The following is a 22,096-nucleotide window of genomic DNA, read 5'->3' on the forward strand; positions in this document are numbered from 1 at the left end:
TTCAATGAATGAGCTAATTATTGGTCATTATCAATCTCGCATGTAAATATTTTATGTGTAAAATTACGTCCAAGAACTTGAATTGTCTTTTTGGATTTGGAAAACTCAACTTCAGTCGATGCCTTGCATGTAGTGGTTTCAGGATTTAATTTTTTGTGCATGTGGAAATGTATTGCACCATGTACTCTCAAAATGTTCTCCAATCAAACTTTCAATTTATTCATTCTTTTCACTGGTCATGCAATCGTTCCTCATGCCAAAAGATGTTCTGTGTCAGAAGGTACAGATGGAGTTGTGTTAACTTTGGTATACATAAAAACATCTAGAATATCCTTGATATTATATTTTAAGATTCAATCGATTCCTGGAACCATTACATTATCAATGAACATATCCCCTTTTAAGGTATTTATTTCTAGTCGTTTAACTCTCTGGAATGTGTAATTTTTAGGGGAGACATTCCACTATGAAGAAATGTAAAATATTTTATTGTTTGTGGATAAATTGTTTTATATCATTGACTATAAAAGGATAAAAAAGTTTTGTTATACGTGAGCTATTCCACTCCTTGGTCTGGTTTCTTCCCCACTACTTCCGGCCAGTGAACCGGAAAACGGAACCGGAAGCTAGCGTAAGGCCTCATAGAGGAATCCGTACCTCGGTCCAGGCTCTGTTCTTTCCACCTGGGAATCTTGTACGCCATGGACCAACCAAATCCTATTGGTCGACGTTCCGTGACGTATTAGTTAAACTGAGATCTCTTGTAGCCGATTTTCATTAAGAATTTTCTCGACAAACAATACAATTTTTGCCTAATTAGCATAAGGCAAGCACATTTGCCTTGTTCCCAGTCGCCCGTTCAGGAGGGAGGGGGTGGGAGTGGCTGCGCAATCAGTTATCTTCTCCAACAAGAAAAGCTATCTTGTAGCAGTCGTTTCTTCTAGGCTCTGACGGAGCAAAAAATAATTGAGGGGGGAGAAGGAAGGCAAGAGGAACTCTCGCGTTTTCGTACCCATCGTTCGCAAGTAGGGAGGAATTATTTTTTGGGGGGGGTAAATTTTTTTTTTTTTTTTTTTTTTTTTTTTTTTTTTTTTTTTTTTTCCCCCCCCCCCCTTACAGAAGTTATAGGCGATCTTTGCTGACGTCATTGTTTACATTTTGCCTCATTAGCGTACGCCTTTGCGTAAAGAAGGCATCCTGCGATATCCAAAATAACTCCAGAAGTTTAAAGAGCTTATGAAATTTAATAATCAGCGTAATTTTCAGCTCTTTACGTCGCTCTAAGAGCCTGTAATATTCTAGAGGAAAGGAGATAATGAGCCCATACAATCTTTGTAAAATTATAAGTTTTCAAACCCGTGTCAAAGAAAAGTATTTAATACATCAGGCTCAAATTTATAGCAGAAGTTAATCGTGTCGTGGTCTTTCAATATTCATAACTGATATTTTTGTAGCGCAATCAGACACTGAAGCGCTTATGCTAATGAGGCAGATATTATAAACAAAGGTTTCACTACAGAAAATTCTGTGGAGGAGGCAGACCATTGGATGTGTTTTGGGTGTCTGCACTTATTTAGAAAGTGTGCAAATCTTCATTTACTTGTATCAAATGGGAAAACTTTTTGAGCAGTAACTAGACTCGGCTTCAACAGATCTGTTATTTTTGTTTCTGCTTTTTGCGCCTTTTTAGCTGAAAAAGACATTTTAAAACAATACTTGCAGATGTGGTGCGCAGCCAGAAAAGGGCCTGGACCCTAGAAATGCAATGTCGCGAGAGTACACGACGAGTCTGAATATTTACCTAATAAATATGGTAAAAACACAGACTCGTCCCGTCGCTATTTCTTTTTTTTTTTTTTGGGGGGGGGGGGGGGGAGAAGAAGAAAAAGGGGGGGGGGGGGGGGGGGGGGGGGGGGGGAAGAGAATCCCCCCCAAAAAAAAAAAAAGGGGGGGTGGTAAAAACATACTTTTGCAATGTTCTTAAAGTAGTTCTTGAAAGGGAGAAGACTACTATTGGTGTTAAAAAAATATGTATTATTTTAACTCTTCTCACTGGCCATCGGCCAATTTGTTCACGGCTTCAAACAGATGTTCCGATTAAACTTTGCCAAATTTCCTCTTGTTGAAACTTTGGCAAAATTCAAATGGAATACTTTTTGAAATAGGATTGTCAAAAGGACACATGTACAAAATAAAAGTATTTTAAAGGGGCAGTGTCACCAACATTTAGTGCTACTTGAAAACCTAAAAATGGTGTTGGTATTAATTGGAAATCCACTAACAGTGGCCTGGCCTTGCTAAAATGTCCTGTACTTGTTGTAAAAATTGTTAGAAAGTAGTGTGGCTACGGACTGGTATAGGAAAGAAGTGGCCTAAAACTTGAAAAAGTTGGGCCGACGTTTTCAAGTTTGACAGTTTCACTTGGAAGAACTTTCTTAAAAGCCATTGTTCACGGTTTTTTCACATCTTGGAAAATGAATTTATGCATTTATTTTGTTGTTCAAAGTTTTTTTTGTTTTAGTGAGTGCACCCTCATAATTCTAGCATAGTGAATACAAACACTGAGAAGACTTCTCGTGACACTGCCCCTTTAATTTCCTTTTAAGGCCAAAAAAACAAAACTGTAATAAAAATCATTCTTAGACTGGACTCGACGCACTAAAAACATCTTAAATTAATCATGGTTATTCTTGAACTCTTAAATTAGTTGTTTTTTTGTTCTCTTTCAAGAACTACGTGCCGACATGACGTCCTTGCAGCTAGAATGAACTAGAAACTCTGATATTAGTGATACGGCTGGGAATACACACCAGAGGATTGCATGGGTTGGCCGGGAGGGTTTTCGAAGTCCGGTTCAAGAAATCACCCTCCACGTACTCAGACATCCTTTCATCAGATTCTCTCGCGTAATTTATACACTCAGGAAAGTTGTTTTGATTTTAAACAATCCCATCCTGATCCTTTTCTCGTATCAAGGTATAATTTTACAAGCCGCTTAAATATTTCATCGAGTAAATAAGCCAGTCTAAGCCGCTAATACTGTTAAATTTTTGTGGGAAAAAAGAAAAACTGTGTTTGCATAGCTCGTTTGGTCGGTCTAGCTCCTGATCTTATCCATGGAAACTTGGCAATTGTTTTCCTTTTGTTTATTTCCTTTTAGAGAAAACTGTTTTCTAGAAATTTGTAAAGCGTCATACCGTGCCAATTAAAGCTGCTCATTGAAAAAACGGAAAAAATTGGTAGGGGTCGAGTGCTAGGAGTTATTTGCGTCATGAATGTTTCATGAATGAACGCACACGGTTACTGTTTGTTTTGTTGACATTATCATATAAAAGGAGCTTGAAATGGTAATTTTTTCATTGGCGTCTTGACCGCTACAAGACACATTAGCAAAGCTGGTCCTGTCAACAAGAGGTTTGTCATCTTGTGAAAGGGTTTCTTTTTTGCTTGCTAGAGAAAGGTAGGTTGAATTTTGTAAGTTTACTTTTGCAACTGCGATTTTTTTATTAAATCTCGGTGCTTTACTGCTTCAAATATTGACGGCGATACAAAGTTGTTATCATTTGACATCTTGTTTAGGCAAGGGAGCGCCATTTTCTTGAAGGACTTTAACCCTGTCAGTGCACAAAGGAAAAATCTACAAATATCATTCGATTCTAAATCTAACCATCATACGAGCTCTAGTTTTCCTCCATCCTTCGATTTAGACCCAAATAGCCCTGGAAAGAAACGTTCGTGAGCTACTACGTAAACATTGTTATGTAAATAATTAAAAAGAAAGATAACTTCTAGTTGTATTCATAGCACTGTCGACGCCCCTTGCACTGTCGCTCGATCTCTTTCGACACGTAACGAAATCTTTATTTCCACAGCCAGTATGCCGAAGTGTCCGAACTGCAACAAGGAGGTGTATTTTGGTACGTTTCTTTAAAAGGGTACAATGGTATATTCTTTAGTTATGTCGCTAATTTGAACCCGCAAAGTGGCGGTGCTCGTACATGTAAATTATAGATTAGGGTGTCAGTAATCTTGTCCTACTCAAAATGGTTAAGATTTCGCTATGTAATTTCAGCTTCTGCTACGTTTTCGGTATAAGGTCGTATAACATTCAGTCGAAGGCTCTGTTCATGAGAAAATTCTTGCAAATTTCGCTCAGTACATCTCGGCATTACAAATTAAGTGCTAATTGCAGCTATTGTTATGTAGTCAGACCACCTCCAGAGCTTTTAACTGTCGATTTTTGCTTCAGCAGATAAAATGATCGACGCTCCTAGAAAGCGGGAGAGTCTTAAAATAAGCCCAATTCTTAACTGTGAAAATCGCTTTTAAAATGCAATAGGCCTACCCTACTCTACCCAGACTAGCGTGGAAAGTTCGCGAAAATTTCGCATAAATTTTAAGATATTGCTAAGCCCCTTTAATTCGTGCCGTATACCAGAGTTGCATTTAAATAATTTGCACTAGAAAAGCGCATGGTTCAATATCACAACAGTCTTGCTCACTCATTTCTCGCGGCTCTGTTTTTAACATTTTATTCCCTAAACGCCCTGATGATCCGTAGAGCATAACAGTAAACAATGGATGTTTGATTATGTTTTAGCTGAGAAAGTGACTTCCCTTGGCAAAGATTGGCACAGACCGTGTCTGAAGTGTGAAAAATGTAAGAAAACTCTATCTCCAGGAAGCCATGCCGAGGTAAGGTGGTCATGTTAGTTCGCCGTTCTTCAAAATAACCTAGTGTCTGTGGTATTTGGAGAATTTTAATCAGGCTTTTAAACTCGGTAAAGAGGCTATTTTAAAAATAAACAGAAGAAACTGGAACTGAAGAAACGGAGACTTTACTCTGGTAGTCTTTTATACATATAATTGGAAGAGCAGCAAATTTCGCAAACCTCGTGCATATAACTAATTTTTGGGTCTGGGGTGCCTGTGCTTCTACACGACTTCGATTTGGGTTGTCTGTGCTCTGTTTGAATGCTGATGGTGTTCTATATCGCTTATTTTCCAGCATGATGGCAAACCATACTGCAACAATCCGTGTTACTCTGCAATGTTCGGCCCAGGAGGCTTCGGTCGCGGCGGCGCAGAGTCTCACAAGTACTAAGCACATGCTCTGCTCCACAAGTTAGTAAATATTTAATTTACATTCACGTAAAAGCCGTTTTCTGGATGTAAAATTCGTAGCTAATGCGCTCACATTACTAATCAAACGTCCAAAGATAGCATGAAAATTGACCAATCAAAACTCGAAGCGTAAGCGCGTCACCAAAGAAAAGCGCGGTAAAAGTCACGTGAGCCATTCAGGTTGGTTTTGGCGCCAAAAGCAAAAACATCTGGCCTATCACGACAAACGCAAGTCACGCGAACAACCAATCAGAACTCAAAACAGAAACATGTAAATATTTCCCGCCAAGCACTGGAAATTGAAAGCGGGAAGCCAAATCATTTGTATGCTCTTCATTGGATGAAATTTCTGCAAATTTCAATCACGGCTAAAAAATGCACTGAAGGAACTCAAGAAGACACTAGGTGACAGAGCTTTTTCGGCTGCTGCTCCAACTCTCTGGAATCAATTGCCGAGCGAAATAAGACACGAGGAGAATTTTAACCTTTTTAAATCAAAACTGAAGACATTTTTATTTAGGAAAGCGTATGAGTAAGATCATTTTTAATATCTATTAATTATATTTTTTAGGCTTCTTAATCTCGTTTTAGTCATATGTACATTATTGTAAATAGCTACTTTTTATAACTCTTATATTCCTAGTATTTTTATTTTTTAATTTTTATTTATTTATTTATTTTTTCTATATATTTGTAAGGCGCATTTGGTCATATTTACATGTTAATTTGCGCCATAGAAATCTTAAATATTATTATTAACTAACCTGCGATCAGGCGTTATTTTTCTCGCGGCAGAAGGTCGCCGCGAAAAAAAAGAAAGCCTGATCGCAGGTTAACGCAGAACAGGTAAGAAGGGGCATGGCTGGACAAAACTGGAGAAGATGAGAACGGATCGTATTTGAATAAACTTGAGAAACGACGGCCCAACTTTTTAAAGTTTATCTCAATTTGTATCAAAACCAGATCCGTCCCTTAAAACGTTGTAAAATCGATGGGTCAAGACGCTTCATTTTACAGGAACGTTTATATGTCTTGTTCTCAGAATTTTCTTCTTATGAAAACAGGTTTTCGTAAAATCATCATCGTAATTCAGGAAATTTTGACCATTCCTTTACAGGTCTAACCGGCAGCACAGTTGGAATGCGGTTGAGACGTTGACAAGATTTCAAGTTTCCTGTAGTTCATTTTAGTAAATCAAAAATAAAAGTGCATTTGCTGCATTTTATTTCGTTGTTGTTGTTGTTGTTTTTTCGCGTGTGGCGACGTCGATTTCGCTAGAAACCATTTACTAGGCACACGCCATGTTTTGCAGAATAGTTCTGAAATAAACCAGTTAGGTTTTGCCTGTAAAAGTGTCTCGAACTACGGGATGGACACCGTACAATGACTAAAAGCAATAACAATTATTCTACTTTAACTTTTAACATCATGAAACTAGAACGTTAATCGGAAGTCCGCAGAGCATGGGAATCCCCAAACCGGAAATTGTCATGTTTTCTCCCTGTTTATTTCCAAAAGAAGATTCTTATGTCATAATCTTTTGGGAAATCTTTTGTCATACATTTACGTGAACAAACCACAAAATTAAAAAGATGTCAGAACAGCCGCTAACTTATTTTAAACCGAAAAGACGAAATAGTCCAAGTCACGACCCTCGACCCCTCACCCTCTAGCCTCTCCCAGCCCGTTTCCACCGTTGAAAGCCCCCTTGGATTTATGGGATCACGTTATATTGGTGGAGCGCTCGTCTGCACAGAGAGGAGAGGGTTGCAGAGCGCAGTTTTATCTTTATTTCTTCCAATATGCCGAAGTGTCCGACTTGCGGGAAAGAAGTATACTTTGGTAAGTTTATTTTGTATCAAATTGGGCTTTAGGCGCTTTCAGAGGTTATTTACACTCGACAAGCTTTAAAATGATCATGAAACTGATCACATCAAATCGATACGAGCGCGACCTGTCATTTGTTCCGCGATCTGTTTCTCACACTTCGATTTGTTTGCATTGAATTTCATTTGTTTTGGTAAATTGAAGTAAATTTGACTGATTTAATTGCACAGTTCGCTTAAGTTATGGCCATTACCTGCAGTGATGCGATTAGAGAAGAGAAATCTAGTGGAGTTCTTCTGTCACAACACGCATTTTGATAAACTTAAGCTTATATCGATAGTCCATTTTCAAGTGTGTTTTAGGCCGATATTTTGCATATCGACTTTCTTGAAGAAAAATTTTTAAACCTTCACTTGGTTTGGAATGCTACACCAAGTGAAAATGAACACAGCTGTTTATAGGAGTACTGAGTATGTTTACCCAACAAACGGCAAATTCATTTACAAATTCTTTATTTTGTGTCTTTTGTGCACTTCTCATGCAGCTGAAAAAGTAACTTCCATCGGGAAAGATTGGCACAGGGCCTGCTTGAAGTGTGCAAAATGCGGCAAAACACTTTCCTCTGGAGGTCATGCTGAGGTAAATATTAATCTTGTCCATTTGAATTTCTCTTCAAGTGAATGATTTACTACGCAGATGCTATGCGTTCTGTGCACTGGAATTTAAAGAACTCATGATATGATCTGAAGTTAATTAGCTGGGTGTAACCAGTATTACAATCTATTATTTAATTAACTTATTAATCCCACAGTAATGGTAAATAATAACTTACAATATAATTATTTATTTAGTGAGCCCATTCATCAACAAAACAACAAAGCTGTTTTTAAAATGACTTGCATATACTAGTTTTTTTTTTCAAAATCATAACACAGAAAGTATGTACAGACTCTAAAAATACACATCAGTCCAAAAAAGGTCTAATGAAAATAATTGACAGTCATAAAAATTAAAAATATGCCATGTTTACACAAAGAGAATTTTATAAGGTAAACATTTTATTGTCTGCAAAATTCCATCAATTGTGTTAAACTACTTTAGATATAAATCATACACTTGACAGAAGAAATTAGGACGGAAACAATGTGAAAACAAAGTAAGGTTTTAGAAATATTCAAAGTCTGTAAGCTAACTCGCCTAAAGTTTGAGAAATGCATATATATATTTGTGTTGGTAATCATATAATGAGGTATTAAGACGGATTCCGCTGAAAGTTTGAGTAATGAGTGCAAAAATTAAGTACCATAAGTAACATTTTGTATACTGTTTAAAAGATCTTACTGAAATTCATTTTTCTTAGTGACCCTGTGACTAAATTCTAAAGCATTCTTGAGAAAATTAAAGTCAAACCTTGTAAAAATGTTTAAAATGGTGCCATTTTGTTTTAACTGCAGTGAAACATCTGATTTAACTGAAATGTAGATAAGCTGTTAGCTGTACTCAAACTGTAATCATGCTACAAATGCATGGAAAGCTGAAAATGTAACCACCCTCCCCCCCTTGGGGGCGACTCTGAATTTTTTTGGATGGGGGTGTGCTGCTGGGACTTTGAGACCCTTACCCTATACCAGACCATGTTTAGCTGATTTTGCAGCCCTGTACTAGACACTTCCTAACACAACAACAGGTCATAATTTTCTGCAATAATAATGAAGTATTATCATTTGTCTAACAATAATGTCACTTGTGATGTTAAATGGAACATTTTGACTGCATACTGTTAGTCTTCATCAGGCGCAGGGATGTCGCTAAGGGCCGGCTGCCGGCTAATTTCACCGGCTGAAAGAAAACTTAAATCCGGCTGAAGTATCACACGAAAACAAAGACTTAGGTAAACTTTTAGAGCTGTCAACATAAACTTTAGCCAGCCGACCTTGTTGATTAGCTGGCTAAGTGATTTCTTAGCTACATCCCTGCAGGCGATATGTTTATGCATAACCCTATAAAGCACAATGCTCTGTTGTGATTGGTTGGTTTGATTGGTGTGCGACTAACATAATTTACAAGTGACTACATCCTGAGGCAAACAATAATACTTTATTATTATAATAGCGGAGCTCCACAGCGGCCTGAAGGGCCTCAAAGCGGAGCCCCATAACCATAGAAAATCCACAGATATAGGAAAACCATGAACTGAGTTTTCATGGTCATCGCGGTTAGCGGCATAGTTCGCGGGCGCGTCCATCCGTCCATATGTACGTACGTCGCCCACTTCAGAAATAGATTAACCCTAACCTCTTTGATACTGGGCAACAACGTTATGGTCAATTGACAGCTGTCAATACGAGGCGTCTGCTGACCAGTATCACGTGACCAAATCGCGGGCTCAGGTGTATAACTCATCGAGGTCATGTGGTTTTTTTAAAGTTGACTGCTGACCAGAAAATGGTTTTTCTATTGGATGGCAGGCTCAAGTGCTATTTTTTTATGAATTAGATATATAAATGAAGGGCAAAGTAAATTACCGTGGAGCTCCGCTTTTATGCTTGGCTAAATCTATTTAATATTTTTATACCTTACAACAGTGAACAAGAACAACCTTTTTTGTGACAAATTTTCCACAATAATTTAAATCATTTTCTGGGCAACTTAATTTAGACACTTGACATATCTCAGAGATTGAGTTTTGTGGACATTACTTTTCTTTGGATTTTCTTTATTGTAACATGCTGTTTTTGTCCCCACTCCCCCTCCATGAAAAAAGGCTCGCAACAAAAAAGCCTTTTGAACAAAAAATAAAGATGGGGCGCAATGTAGAAGGTGTTCACAATGTACATGCCTGAGGTTATACTCTAACAACAAAATAAAGTGGCTACATTTCTGCTATGATTTTTTTCAACTCGTGTTAAAATGGTTTTCCTCTTGCTCTTTGCAGAAAGATGGCAAACCATACTGTCACATCCCCTGTTACAGTGCCATGTTTGGCCCTAAGGGATTTGGTCATGGCGGCACAGAGTCGCACACTTACCACTGAGAACAACAGACGGTCAGTTAGTTTAACTGATGACATATCATAGGTGAGTGAGATTCCAATAATGAGGGTGACATTGGGGTTTGTGCTGTTGCATTATTGGCTAATGTGATTAAAAACCAAACTCTCCTCACAATTACAATACTTTGCCATCCAGACTAGTGATAAGAACTTTTAAGTAAGAACAATTTATTGGAAATTCTCTCGCTAAACCAGCAGATTCTTAAAGTTAAGAAGAATGTTTTGAGTTTTAGCACAAGCAGGAGTCAAACTTTTAAACACTCGTAGGGACCTTAAAAATGTGACTTGCCCTGTGGCAACCACAACAAGGGTTTAAGTTTTAATCACTGACAAAAACCTCCACCAGTTGGACTGTGTTAAGACTCAAAAGCATGTGCTTTCAGTTCAGACTTAATGAGGCAAGTGTTACAGAACTTTCCCCCCTGCATAGAGCCATGTATAGTAATATTGTCAACCAATCAGACCATTAGCTTAGGTTTGTTGACTTACTGCAAATTTTTGTTGTTGCTTGCAAATTTTTCAGTGAGCTTGAGAGAGAAGACAGGACTTAAAGTGAACTTGAGATTTCTAAATTATAAAGTAGAAGCTACAAGCGCATTTCTCCACTAGCACTTAAAAACTAATTGCTTTTCTGTTTTTTATTCCTTAGGTACAAGTGCTAGTAGGCTAAAGTTTGAGAGTCACTGATTGTGGATCGTGATTTTGTAGATTGCAATTTTTTAGAATAAAGTTCGTTGTGGTTCTCAGAATTTTTCTTGTGTCTTGTCTCTATTGATTTTTACTTACCTTATTGTTATTTTCACGGGACTTAATTTTCCCAATTGAAAAAAAAAACCCGCGATATTAAAGACCCACGGAAAAAAGTTCTCTCGAAAATTAACGACGCGAACTAAAGGAACATGTCAAACTGTTTACAGTTTCGTTTTGTTATACGTATGATTTCGTTTAGTGTCATTGGAAACAAGAAAATAAATAACTTCATATTCTCTTGATTGGAAACTATTGCTTTGGGAAAACCAGTTGTGCCAATTCTGAGACGTAATGTTTGTTAATACAGACCAGTATTTTGACAATTTTCGCGAAATTTCCCCAGGTTAAATCGCGAAATTTAAGTCCCGCGAAATATGCCTGTTCCATTTTCGCGAAATTAAGTTTTCCCGCAAAAATAAGTAACAATAAAGAAGTTAAGTCTGCGCACTCTAGACAGAGATGAAGTGGCCTAGTGTGTGTGTTAATAGGTTAGTGTGTTGGTTTCTGAATTGACAACTGAATTCAGTGAATTGAGCTGCCTGGGTTGGAGCAATGATTGCAGTTACTATGTTGTAATCATTCACCATGCCTGTCCTCCCTCCGCCTGGGAATATGAATGTGTTACAGCAAATCATTAGGACTTAGCCCCCCTAATCAGTTACCGAAAAATAAAGAATTTCTAAGAGAAGAATCTCTAAAGCCCCCCACTTCAAGTCACTAGTCAGCCCCCCCCCACTCCGTGGTCTCTGTCAGACCCTCAAATGTTAAAATCCGCGGCGCAGATTTTTTTCATTTTTTTATTTGCGTTCATTGTTTTATATAGAACAGTGAAAACTCAAAACTGAAACCAGCTGAATTCCACGAAATTCCTGTTTCAGTTTCTTCAAACGAAAACGCTGATTTCGCCAAGTTGAAACAAAAATTGAAGTGATCGAAGAAAACTTTTTCACGTTCTACCAGATTTACAGCAAAATGGTCGACACATCCAATATTTTATTTTTTTTATTAAAATAAAAGAAAATCTATTTTCACTAATAACAGTAAAATACAGAGTAGATATGTTGTATTATCCCCCTAGTAGGACATCCTGGTATTAAAAAAAACATTTTTAAATAAACAAGAAGTTTTATTCCCGTTCTCAAGACTTTTTCGTTATATTTCGTCTCAATTTTCGTCGACAAGAATGCAAGAAAAAACTCCACGCAATTAAAAACAACTGAAATGTGCGAGCACTAGGAGAGAAATTAAAACTTCGCCCGCTCGTTTCCAACTATAACTTTCTTGAGACAAATAGACTATTTTTACAGTCTTTAATTCAAAACAATTCGTACCATGCCGCGCACTTTGCAAAATACACATCTTTCAATGTTTTGTATTGAATTATCTAACCAGCATGTGGGCTTTGAGAATTTTTATAGGTAAATCAACTGTTCTGTTCATGAAAAAGCTTTTCTTTTAATAGCACACAGCCCTGAGGCTACGAATCGACAAATCCCTAACTATGACTTTCTAAACATTCCTCTATCAAGAAGCTTTTCCTCCCTATAAATTGTTGTTGTCCTTACATTACAACAGCATATGATCTTTCAATTTTTATAACTCGGAGAGCCCCCCTGCAAGAGATGAAAAAGTGTATGCTAATTTTGGAAGATATTGAATGAAAGGATGCGAGCGTGACCAAATGTTCATATAATTTTATTCATAAAATTCGCAATTATTAATTCTGATTTTGACAAAAACATGTCTTTCAAAACGTTTTCTTGCGTCGCAGATTTTGTGCTTTTCGTCTAAAACAAAAAGCAATAAAGCCCAAAGAAAAATTTGCAAATTAGATAGTTTGACAAAGAGTTAGTTTCAAGTTGCCTTCACGTTTTATGATACTCATATTGATACAAATACTCTCTTTTTGAGTCTTTTAAAAATTGAAAATGTTCTAGAGCTAGCTGCAAGCTATATACCCAGTGAAGACAATGGGTTAAGATATAAACTGGACAATTAAAATACGTCGCTCATTCAAAATTGATTCACATTTTCCTTTCCGCGTGTAGCGATCGTTAAAACGAAATCTCATTGGCTAACAGCGGGGATCGCTCTCACTCAAATATATGCAATTCGAAATTTAAATGGGATTGTCTGCTTTTATCAACACGCAGGTGTGGTGAAATTACCAAAACGACAAGCGAGCCTGGATATTTTCCCCCAGAACTGAAGTTATTCCGAGTTTGATAATAACTAAAGACTTGAAACATGTCAAGGAAATGCCCTACTTGCGAAAAAACCGTCTATATGGGTAAGCGATGGATTTTCAGCAACAATTTCCAAACCTTAACGGGTTTTATTTTGACTTTGACACACAATTGTCGAATAATATTCTTCATAAGTTGCAGCGTAGCTTTCAAGAAATGTCAACGAATAAACTTTCAACAAAAACGCTTTTGATTTTCATCGTCGATCCAGTCGCTTCAGCAAAAGTTTCTGTGCCACAGTGTGGAACATTCTGTGCTTTTTTGCCAAAAATCAAAGATGTTGTCGTTTTTTGATCTCATGTTCTTTGTACATCCTCGTGCTTTGACAGGTGAGAAGAAAGAGTCCCTTGGAAACTGGTATCATCCTTTGTGCCTCAAGTGCAAAAAATGCGGCAGACAGCTCGCTACTGGAAACCATGCCGAGGTAAATTAACTATACATACTATTTGAGTTTATTTTTCGGTATAAAAATACAACATTCAGTTTATTACACAACCCCATACAATAACAACTGTTCGCCTTTGTTTATGCGTGATATTAAATGTCGTGACTTGGACACAACACGAAATGGCGAATGGAAATTTCAAGCGTCTGCTTAGCTTAATAACTTTGAAATATACAGTCAAGTTTTCAGTTACAACTCCATAAAAATCAGCGATAAAATTTTACGGTTGTTAGTTTCGATCCATCAAAAGTGACCCACAGTAACACTTTGTGTTTGCTAATAATATTAAACACCAAAAATAGATCCCGTGAAAGTAACAAAAGTAACATAACTTTAAAACTTCTTGTTTTCTAATATAGGGCAAAGCAAAACTATTCGCTTTTCACCAAAGTGCTTGAATGTAAAATTCATATGAAGACACAAAACGAACTAAACAATTAAGCAAAGACGCCGGAAAGAATTGACATTGCAATTGTAACTAATGGCTTTTGATAGAATAACGCAATGTACACAGAGTGCATCGAAAACTTTATGGAAATTATACAACAGTTTTTTGTTGTTGAAAAAATAACTGACTAATACTTATTTTCACAAAGATTGAAATTGCACGTATATGCGTTCACACTTGCTATGTGTGTTCATGCACCTTAAAACCAGTTGAACTCCTGGTACAGTGCCTTTTAACTTTAAGTTACGACACTTCGACTTTACTTTCCGATCTTCGCGGTTACTAGCCAAACAATTTGGCGCGACCTTCTACTGATATTCACTGATTGGTCATGTTTTTTTTTCCTTTTAGCATCAAGGCCATCCGTACTGTCATAACCCGTGTTACGCATCAGAGTTTGGACCCGGAGGATTCGGACATGGTGGAACTGAATCACACAAATACTGACACGTGACTTCTGTTGAGTACGTTACCACTTTTTCATAAAAGTAAACTACAGTTATTTTAGACTTGTCGCCCATTTTTGTCCCCTGAGGCGCTTGTTCCTATTAGCCGGCGACGCCTGTGCACGAGAAACAAGTGGCTCTGGGGGTTTGGGGACACATGACTTGATTGGCGAGATCTCAACAAAGGGAGTTTCAAATCTACCCATTCGCAATCAAATCAACTGTTTTAAACTCTCGTACAAGAAACGAATTTTAAAAAGGTTCACTTGTTAAAATCCAGCCAAACAAATCATGTGTCCTCAGAGCCACTTGTTTCTCGTGTACAGGCTTCGCCGGCTAGGAGGGACAAGCGGCTCTCTGGGGACGAGAATGACTATGGTCACCACCAAGAACGCGGACTCTGGTCATCCGATATTTTGAGCATGAACAGGGTGCTCATTTTTGGCGATTGTCAGCCAATCAGATTTGAGCGGAATAAACCCGCCGAGGTCCGTGAGAATCCACAATCTTGGTGTTCATCAAGAAAAACGGGCTCTGGGCACAAGGTTGACCAATCGCCATTTTGAAAAGGGTGAACATGTCGCGAAATACCGTGCTTAAAATATTCCTTATTTTCTTGTAGGCTCCAAGTCCATACCTGATAGATGGGTGTACCATAGAACGCACTACTGCACACGATGGATCAGACGGAAGTTCCCACCCCATAAACACTAAACGCGAGCTCTTATTACAAAGTTCAAGTTTTTAATAAAGTGCCTTCGGGACATTGTTAATATAAACATGCTAGAGTTTATTTGTCAGCTTGCGATTTAGTTTTGGTGATGTGTTATCAGCTGCTTCTCTGAGGAAAATGCCCTCTTCCCCAGCCCTGAGTTTTGATACCACTAAGGGTTTTCCATTACAATTTAACTGCATATGTGTTCACCAAATAGCGTAAAACAAATGAACGACATTACACTATACCCAAACCACAACTAACCAACATTAGTAGAAACTCAGCTGTGTTCTATTGGAAATCCGCGAATCTGATTGGTTCTCCCACTGATTTCTATTCTACCGATAGATTTTCTGTCGAGGAACAGTCGGCTGTGTGCCTCGCGGTATGTTCTTAAAACAAATATTAGCCCGAGTAGCGAATTTTGAGGGATATGTAGTTTTTGTCTTCAAAGTGCACAATATTGTAGGTTTTGGACTGAAATACTCTGTTTTTTATTGTTCACCACTAAATTTTCTTCCGCGCGCACATACAAAAACAGATGTGAATTATTTTTACTTCTCGGATAAAAAACTCGAATGAAAGCCGATATTTAACAAACTAAACGAAACCAGACAAGAAACCCACTAAATGCAGTGATTGATTGGTTTTTTTGTCTGCAGGCAGCTTGTTTACAAAAAACAGTCATGGGCGGGCACTATCGATCTAGCATTGTTAATTAGGAGAAACTTAGGCTGATAGTGCCCTCTATTGGACGGGACATCGCGTCACGTGTTAATTTAAACCGATCGGATTCGTCGCCACTGTTAGTGGTGAACTATAATCGCCGATAGAAAACAGTCGCGCGCGCGAGTAGCTTTTTAAGTGGTAAATTTTCTTAATTTTTGTCTTCAAAGTGCACAATATTGTAGGTTGTGGACTACAATCCTTTTAGAGTTTCTACTAAAACAATTAGACTACTCGCCCTCGTTTTCTATGAGCGATAGTCAACTCGGCTCCTCCTCGTTGACTATTTGCTCATAGAAAACTCGGGCTCGTAGTCTAATTGTTAAATAGCTTCCGCAACACCAAGACATACCCTGCAAGTGTTCATCGGAATATTTATAAAACACTGCAGTAATGCGCATAATGTCTTGTGCTTGTCTTTATCGCAAGTGTGAACATCCCTGGGGTTGTGCTCGAGGTTATCTCACAAGTGTGAAACCGAGGAATTTTAGGGTACGTTTCCAAAGCCACTAAACACGGGACACGGCAGTAGGTCGGCCAGTGTTACTCTTAAAACTTGTCAATGAGAGGCTAGATTGGTTTCTCTTATATACGACAAACACACACATATAACACTTTCACTGCTGTAAACAGGTGTATGTACAGTTCACTCTAGCTTAAATATAATATTAGGGTTTTCTCTCGCTTAATATCGACCAGACAATTATAACTTTCCTGAAAACAGAGAACAGAATACTCCTTGATTTTATCTTCTTTCATCGTTGTTACTGCCGAACAATCGTCCCGACTCACCAAAGGTCGGCATTTTCTTTCCAAACCGACAATTCTTTTCAAAAGTACAATACACTTACTGCTTTTTCCATGTCATGTAATGAAAATCTGTCGATACTGCTGAAGAGAGCACATCAAAATTACTAAAATAGAGTGGTTTGTGAGTCGTACCTTGTAAACTTGCAAAGTTATAGTTGCGCAAATTCGGGAAATTTTGCAGACGCTGGTATGCTGGGGGGGGGGGGGGGGGGGGGGCAAGTTTGAAACCCCCAGCATAAAAACGCTGTTAAGATTTCTCGACTTAGTAGAACCATATTTCCGCTACTTTGCTAGATATGACTCTCAAACGTGAACGTTTTGTGAATTTCAGGTGCTCTTTCTAGCAGCGTGGGTAGCTTTTCGCTACTGGTAGCCAACATCTGAAGCTGAAAAACAGTGGGACTATTATGACACTACTGTTGCGAAAACATGTAGCAACAATTTTTCATTCGATCTGAGTAAGGTGCACCAAGAACTTTTGTCGTGGATTGTAGATTAGCTTTCTTTTGTTTTCGTCGTCATCTTGCAGTTCTTAAGTTGTATCAACATGGCCAAACTAAAACTTAAACCTGTGTTAACCTTGCTGATTGTGAAAATGCAGAATTAGAACCTGTTGTCGTGGTTCCACAGTCATGGATTTCAAATTTGAACTGATTGGAGAAGTATTTCTTGCACACGTCGCACTTGTGAATGATGATCGAACTCTGTTCCTTTTTTCTCGTGTCTTCGAGGTTTGACTTCAGACGGGGCGGTATATACCCTGCACTCAGAAAGTCAATATGGCAGGCAAGAATACACCTGAAAAAAAAAAAAAACCCATTAATAGTTTCTTCGTCAATAATAGCAAGACCAGAATTTCAACTTCACACCTTGAATGGGATACTACTTATTCGCCGTTACCCATTTATACACCTCGGTGGAGAGAGGCATTGTAAGAGTCCAGCGCATCAACTTAATAATAGGCCACCCCTAACATTAATTTAAACAGGAAAAAAAAATTAGAAGGTCTGAGAACTGTCTATCCGTGCCTCCACATAGAGTTCTGGAAACACTTCTGAAAGTTATGGATGTTTCAAAAAAGCTTTTCTCGTTCTCTTAAGGCCAAACATTACTTTTGTTATTCTAACTCTGTAAAATTTTTCAGTGCATCACACAGAGAAACCGCCCTATTTACTTTTTTACCTTCCCCTAGTTTCTCTCCCCTATCTGAGAAAGGAGTACTTGATTCCTTAGACAACTGAATACGAGGCGAAATAAGAAGAGGAAAGTCCGATAGTTTTACGTTTTGAGAAAGGGAGGCAATGCCTGCCATGATGGCTGAACCAGTCTTAATTCCAGGGTTTCCTTGGCGGTGTTTTTCAAGCACCATCTTTGATTTCAACGCTGGAAAGACCCTGGGAGCGAGGTTGTGGCTGGGCATGTTCCGGATCTGTTATAGGATCGCAATACGTGCAAAGCTTGACGTGGGACTTGTGCTATGAAACAATAAAAATCTTGATATTCACTTACTTGATACAGAGTTCAAAAAGTGTTGACACTTCCACAATGCCAGGGCTGTCGTCTTCAGAGAACCATGCCTTACAGTTGTAAAACAGGTTTTTCCTGCTTTTCCTCTTTTTGAGGTAGCCTAAAATGGCTTGCAGCCCATCTTTTACAATTTCTGGTGGCGGTGAAGTTAAAGGGTTGTCCTGTACATCAAGGCTCTTTAGGTTTGGTAAATTGAGAAGCTCTGTTGGTAAATAAGTGATGAAGTTGTTTCTGTTTGGGGCAAAAAAATGAACATCTTATCACCTTATCTTTGTGGTTGTTAAATTATTATCACCCAGTTCTACAATGAGCTGTATGATTTAAAATGCACAGTTTAAAATTGAACATGCTTATAATAGGAAGGTACTCATAGACAAGTATCTCTTTTCTTACCGAACTGAAATAACTTCCAAGGTCGGAATGTGTCCTACAATTCTTGGAAGAATATGCTGATGAATGAATAAGATTTTGCACGCAATTATTAGCCACTCACAGATGATAATTTATGTTAATACTTTATAGAAAGGTTCACTGTAGCAATTTCATCATTAGTACACGTGATTCAATAATTTACTACCAAAGTAACATGATCTATTTATTTTTTGCTATCTAATTAATGATGTCAAAACATCTTGAGCAGATCCAGCAAATGGTTGATTAATCTATTGTAAGTATTTTAAGGAATTATTCAACTGGAAAGTTTAGAAAATGGATGGAGTATCCCTACTGTAAGTATGTGAAAAGGTTGCCATAATTTTCTATTAAAAGAATATGAAAGGGTTACCTTTTTTTGTCAAAAGTGATATATAAAATGGTAAGGGTTTGGACCTTGGGGTGCATTAATAATAATAATAATAATCATTTGTATAGCGCCCTTTCCATACGTTCAAGGGCGCTTGACAATGTTAAAAAGTAAAATATTAATTAAATAAATTACAATTTACTTTGAATTTAAAAAATAAAATATGATTAATATAAAAAGGCCTCTCTAAGACTTGATAATATTAAAAAGTAAAATATTAATTATTTAAGTAATTTACAATTTACTTTGGATTAAAAAATAAAATATGATTAATATAAAAAGGCCTCTCTAAAAAGCAATGTTTTAAGTTCTTTTTTAAAAACGTCAAGTGATTTAATAAGTTTAAGTTTCTTTGGAAGCGCATTCTATAGTCTGGGGGCGGCAACTTTAAAAGATCGTTCTCCATAAGACTTTAAGTTTGTTTTCGGTACAACCAACAGATTCATTGATGATGATCTAAGTTGCCTGGTCGGTGTATAGTGCTGGAGTAGATCAATTAAGTATTGTGGTGCCATGCCATTCAGCGCTTTATACGTAAGAAGTAGTATCTTATATTTGATTCGTTGCCGGATTGGGCAACAAAAATTTGCCTCCTTGAACAAAATATTTTTGGGTAGTGCTGCTGGTTCCAGTTGTTTAAAAGCTGAATAACGCTATCCACCGGATAAATCACTATCCCATGGATAGCGCAGTATATTTTGTTAACACTTTTCCACTGGATAGTGATTTATCCAGGGCAGTGTTGTCCACCATTTGAACAACTGGGCCCCGGGCTATAGGGTTGAAACTATATGTTACTGGTCAACCATTAAATAACAGTTACAGTTAATAAATGACATCACCATACTTGCAACAGACACACTGAAAAACCCTTTACTGCAACAGATAGCTAATGAATACTAACCAAAGCATTAAATGACATGTCAAGTTCTTTGAGATGCTTGAGGTAGATAAGTGACCAAGGAATCTCACTTATTTGATTTCCACACAAAATGACTTTCTGAAGGTTTGTGCAGTAGCAGAGTTGTATGGGAAATGAACATATTTGTTTACCTTTAGTTACAAAAAAGGAAAAAAAATAATTACTCAAATTACACCAAGAAAATAAAATCAACACAAGCTATCCAACTGAATTATTGACCTCTGAGTAAACGCTTGTCTTTTAATTCTGGAATTTTAATGTTATCTTAATAAAGCGTCAGTAAAATGAAGAGACCCTGAAAATTGTAGGGGGAGTAGCCAGCATAGCAGTTAAAGGTTATAGGTCTGCAGTGAGCCAAGTGGCCTGTACTGCTGGAGGTTACCTGGGGTTTCTGTTACCCCCCTCCCCCTAGATGGGATGCTAGTCCATGCATTGTAGGGTTACCCCACAACATTATTCAACGGTACCCATTTATACACCTGGGTGGAGAGAGGCACTATGAGAGTCAAGTGTCCTGCCCAAGAACACAACACAATGATCCCAGCCAGGGCTCAAACCCAGGCCGCTTGATCCAGAGTCCAGCATGCTTACCACTAGGCCACCGCATCTCCCTAAAAATCTTACAGGCAGTACTGCCAGCCAGCATAGCAGTGCCCAAGGAATTAAAAGAACTTGGGACTTTGGAGTGGGTACAAGAGCAGGGGCAGAGACAAGTGACTAAAAGGAAGGAGCCTTCCTCCTGGCTGCATTGTCTTTTCACTCTTGTGTGCCACTCCAACTCGCTCCTGCTGTTATCCGTGTGTCTGCTATGCAGGACTATTCAGGCAGTGGTATTTTTTTAAATTTTTTTTTGGGGGGGAAGGATGAGGGAAATGAGTAAAATTTGTGACCTCAAGGTCATGGGGTAAGGAGATAGGGATAACTAGTTAGATGAAAAACTTAAAGTCCTGGTTATGATTCCAGATTTTGTAGGAGGAGTCCTTACAGCTTAGATACAAGTAACACACCTTCCATTATAAACTGCTTAACCTGAAGCGGATTCTCAAAAGCCTTCAATATTCTATCTACATCTTCTTCAGATGAGACATCTACATCTTCAGAAATACATATCTTGGAAATAAACACAATGAAAATAGTAATTAACACTTTACTCGTGTTTTATTCATCTCATGCAGTGAACACTGAGCAACAAATTTTGCTGCCTTTTCATACCACCACAGACTTCATTTTGATAAATTAAACTGATATGTCCACATTATCCATTTGGTTTATAATTTAAGAAAAATAAGTTAATTGCTTGTTTTAGAGTTACGCAAAATTTAACCAGCGACCAATAAGAGCAAATCCTTGTTTGCGTGGCATAAAAAGACCCGCTATTTCTTCACTGTTTTGGCTGCAATTTCTTGAACAGATCGCGTCTGTAAGATGTGACAGCGGCAAGTCAATCAAAAAGTCGTTAGAATTTAAGTCAACACTTGAAATATAAAATGGTATCAAAAATGTTATTTATTTTTCTGGTCATCAGGTGTCAATTTAAGAACCATGAATGTGACCGGTCAAAATGACTGGCAAACTGGCAAACTAAAACCCATACAATTTTATAACTCTTGCGCCATCCCTGGGGGAGCAGGGATGGCGTAGTGGTTGAAGTGCTCGCCTCCCACCATGTGAGATGTGGCCTGGGTTTGATTAGCAGACTTGCTGTCATATGTGGGTTGAGTTTGTTGTTGGTTCTCGTCCTTGCTCTGAGGGTTTCTCTCCAAGTTCTCTGGTTTTCCTCCCTCCACAAAAACCAACACTTCTAAATTCCAATTCTATCTGGAAACAGTGGATGATATTGCTATTTAAGCTTATTTATTTATTTTTATTTATTCCGGACTGCCATTTGCGTGTGAAGGGGAAGGATTTTATGGAATAATTTGTATGCATAATTAAGCATGGGACTATACGGAAATCTGTCTCTCCTATTTTTCCACAACGATTACGATTTGAACGTTTATGAGAAAATAAAGAGTTTTAAAATCTCACCTTCTCCAACTGCTCTCTATTTCCAAAACAAGAAGAAATCAACTTCCTGAAAGGCTCAGAAAGGTGATCCATGGGCCTCCGATCCTTTTAAAATGATGTAAGGAATTAAAACGTCCTTCTCACTCGATAGACGCTGATTCGTTTCTTTCCACGTCGCCCATTTTGCGTCGCATTATTTCCGCTTCAACTGAAATATGCTTAGATCAGCGCCATATTTGTTTTCATCCA

The 22,096-nt window shown here is 37.9% G+C and overlaps 2 protein-coding genes across 4 annotated transcripts; one reads left to right on the forward strand and one right to left on the reverse strand.

Moving 5' to 3' along the window:
- The first annotated feature begins 3,284 nt into the window (after positions 1-3,284).
- Positions 3,285-15,117, forward strand: LOC144664907 (cysteine-rich protein 2-like). The gene is made up of 8 exons (XM_078526110.1): positions 3,285-3,460; positions 3,873-3,917; positions 4,601-4,695; positions 5,009-5,101; positions 6,828-6,966; positions 7,496-7,590; positions 14,244-14,356; positions 14,961-15,117. The coding sequence occupies exons 2-7, from the start codon at positions 3,878-3,880 to the stop codon at positions 14,337-14,339; spliced, it is 558 nt and encodes a 185-aa protein (XP_078382236.1). The 5' UTR covers positions 3,285-3,460; positions 3,873-3,877; the 3' UTR covers positions 14,340-14,356; positions 14,961-15,117.
- LOC144666849 (uncharacterized) lies at positions 10,250-22,089 on the reverse strand. 3 transcript variants are annotated; one of them, XR_013573242.1, is made up of 7 exons: positions 21,869-22,089; positions 20,848-20,950; positions 19,823-19,971; positions 18,510-18,565; positions 18,099-18,347; positions 17,153-17,349; positions 10,250-10,263 (listed from the first exon to the last, which is right to left on the reverse strand). XR_013573242.1 is itself a non-coding variant. In XM_078528257.1 (7 exons), the coding sequence occupies exons 1-6, from the start codon at positions 21,938-21,940 to the stop codon at positions 17,153-17,155; spliced, it is 864 nt and encodes a 287-aa protein (XP_078384383.1). In that variant the 5' UTR covers positions 21,941-22,089; the 3' UTR covers positions 10,250-10,263. The 3 variants fall into 3 exon arrangements, 2 of the variants coding, with proteins under 2 accessions (XP_078384383.1, XP_078384384.1); XM_078528257.1 differs by having other exon boundaries at positions 17,153-17,387; XM_078528258.1 differs by lacking the exon at positions 10,250-10,263 and having other exon boundaries at positions 16,829-17,349.
- Positions 22,090-22,096: the final 7 nt, after the last annotated feature.

The sequence above is a fragment of the Oculina patagonica genome, chromosome 9, assembly GCF_052425735.1.
Source record: "Oculina patagonica isolate OP01 chromosome 9, crgOcupat, whole genome shotgun sequence".
In the NCBI taxonomy this organism is placed as follows: domain Eukaryota; kingdom Metazoa; phylum Cnidaria; class Anthozoa; order Scleractinia; family Oculinidae; genus Oculina; species Oculina patagonica.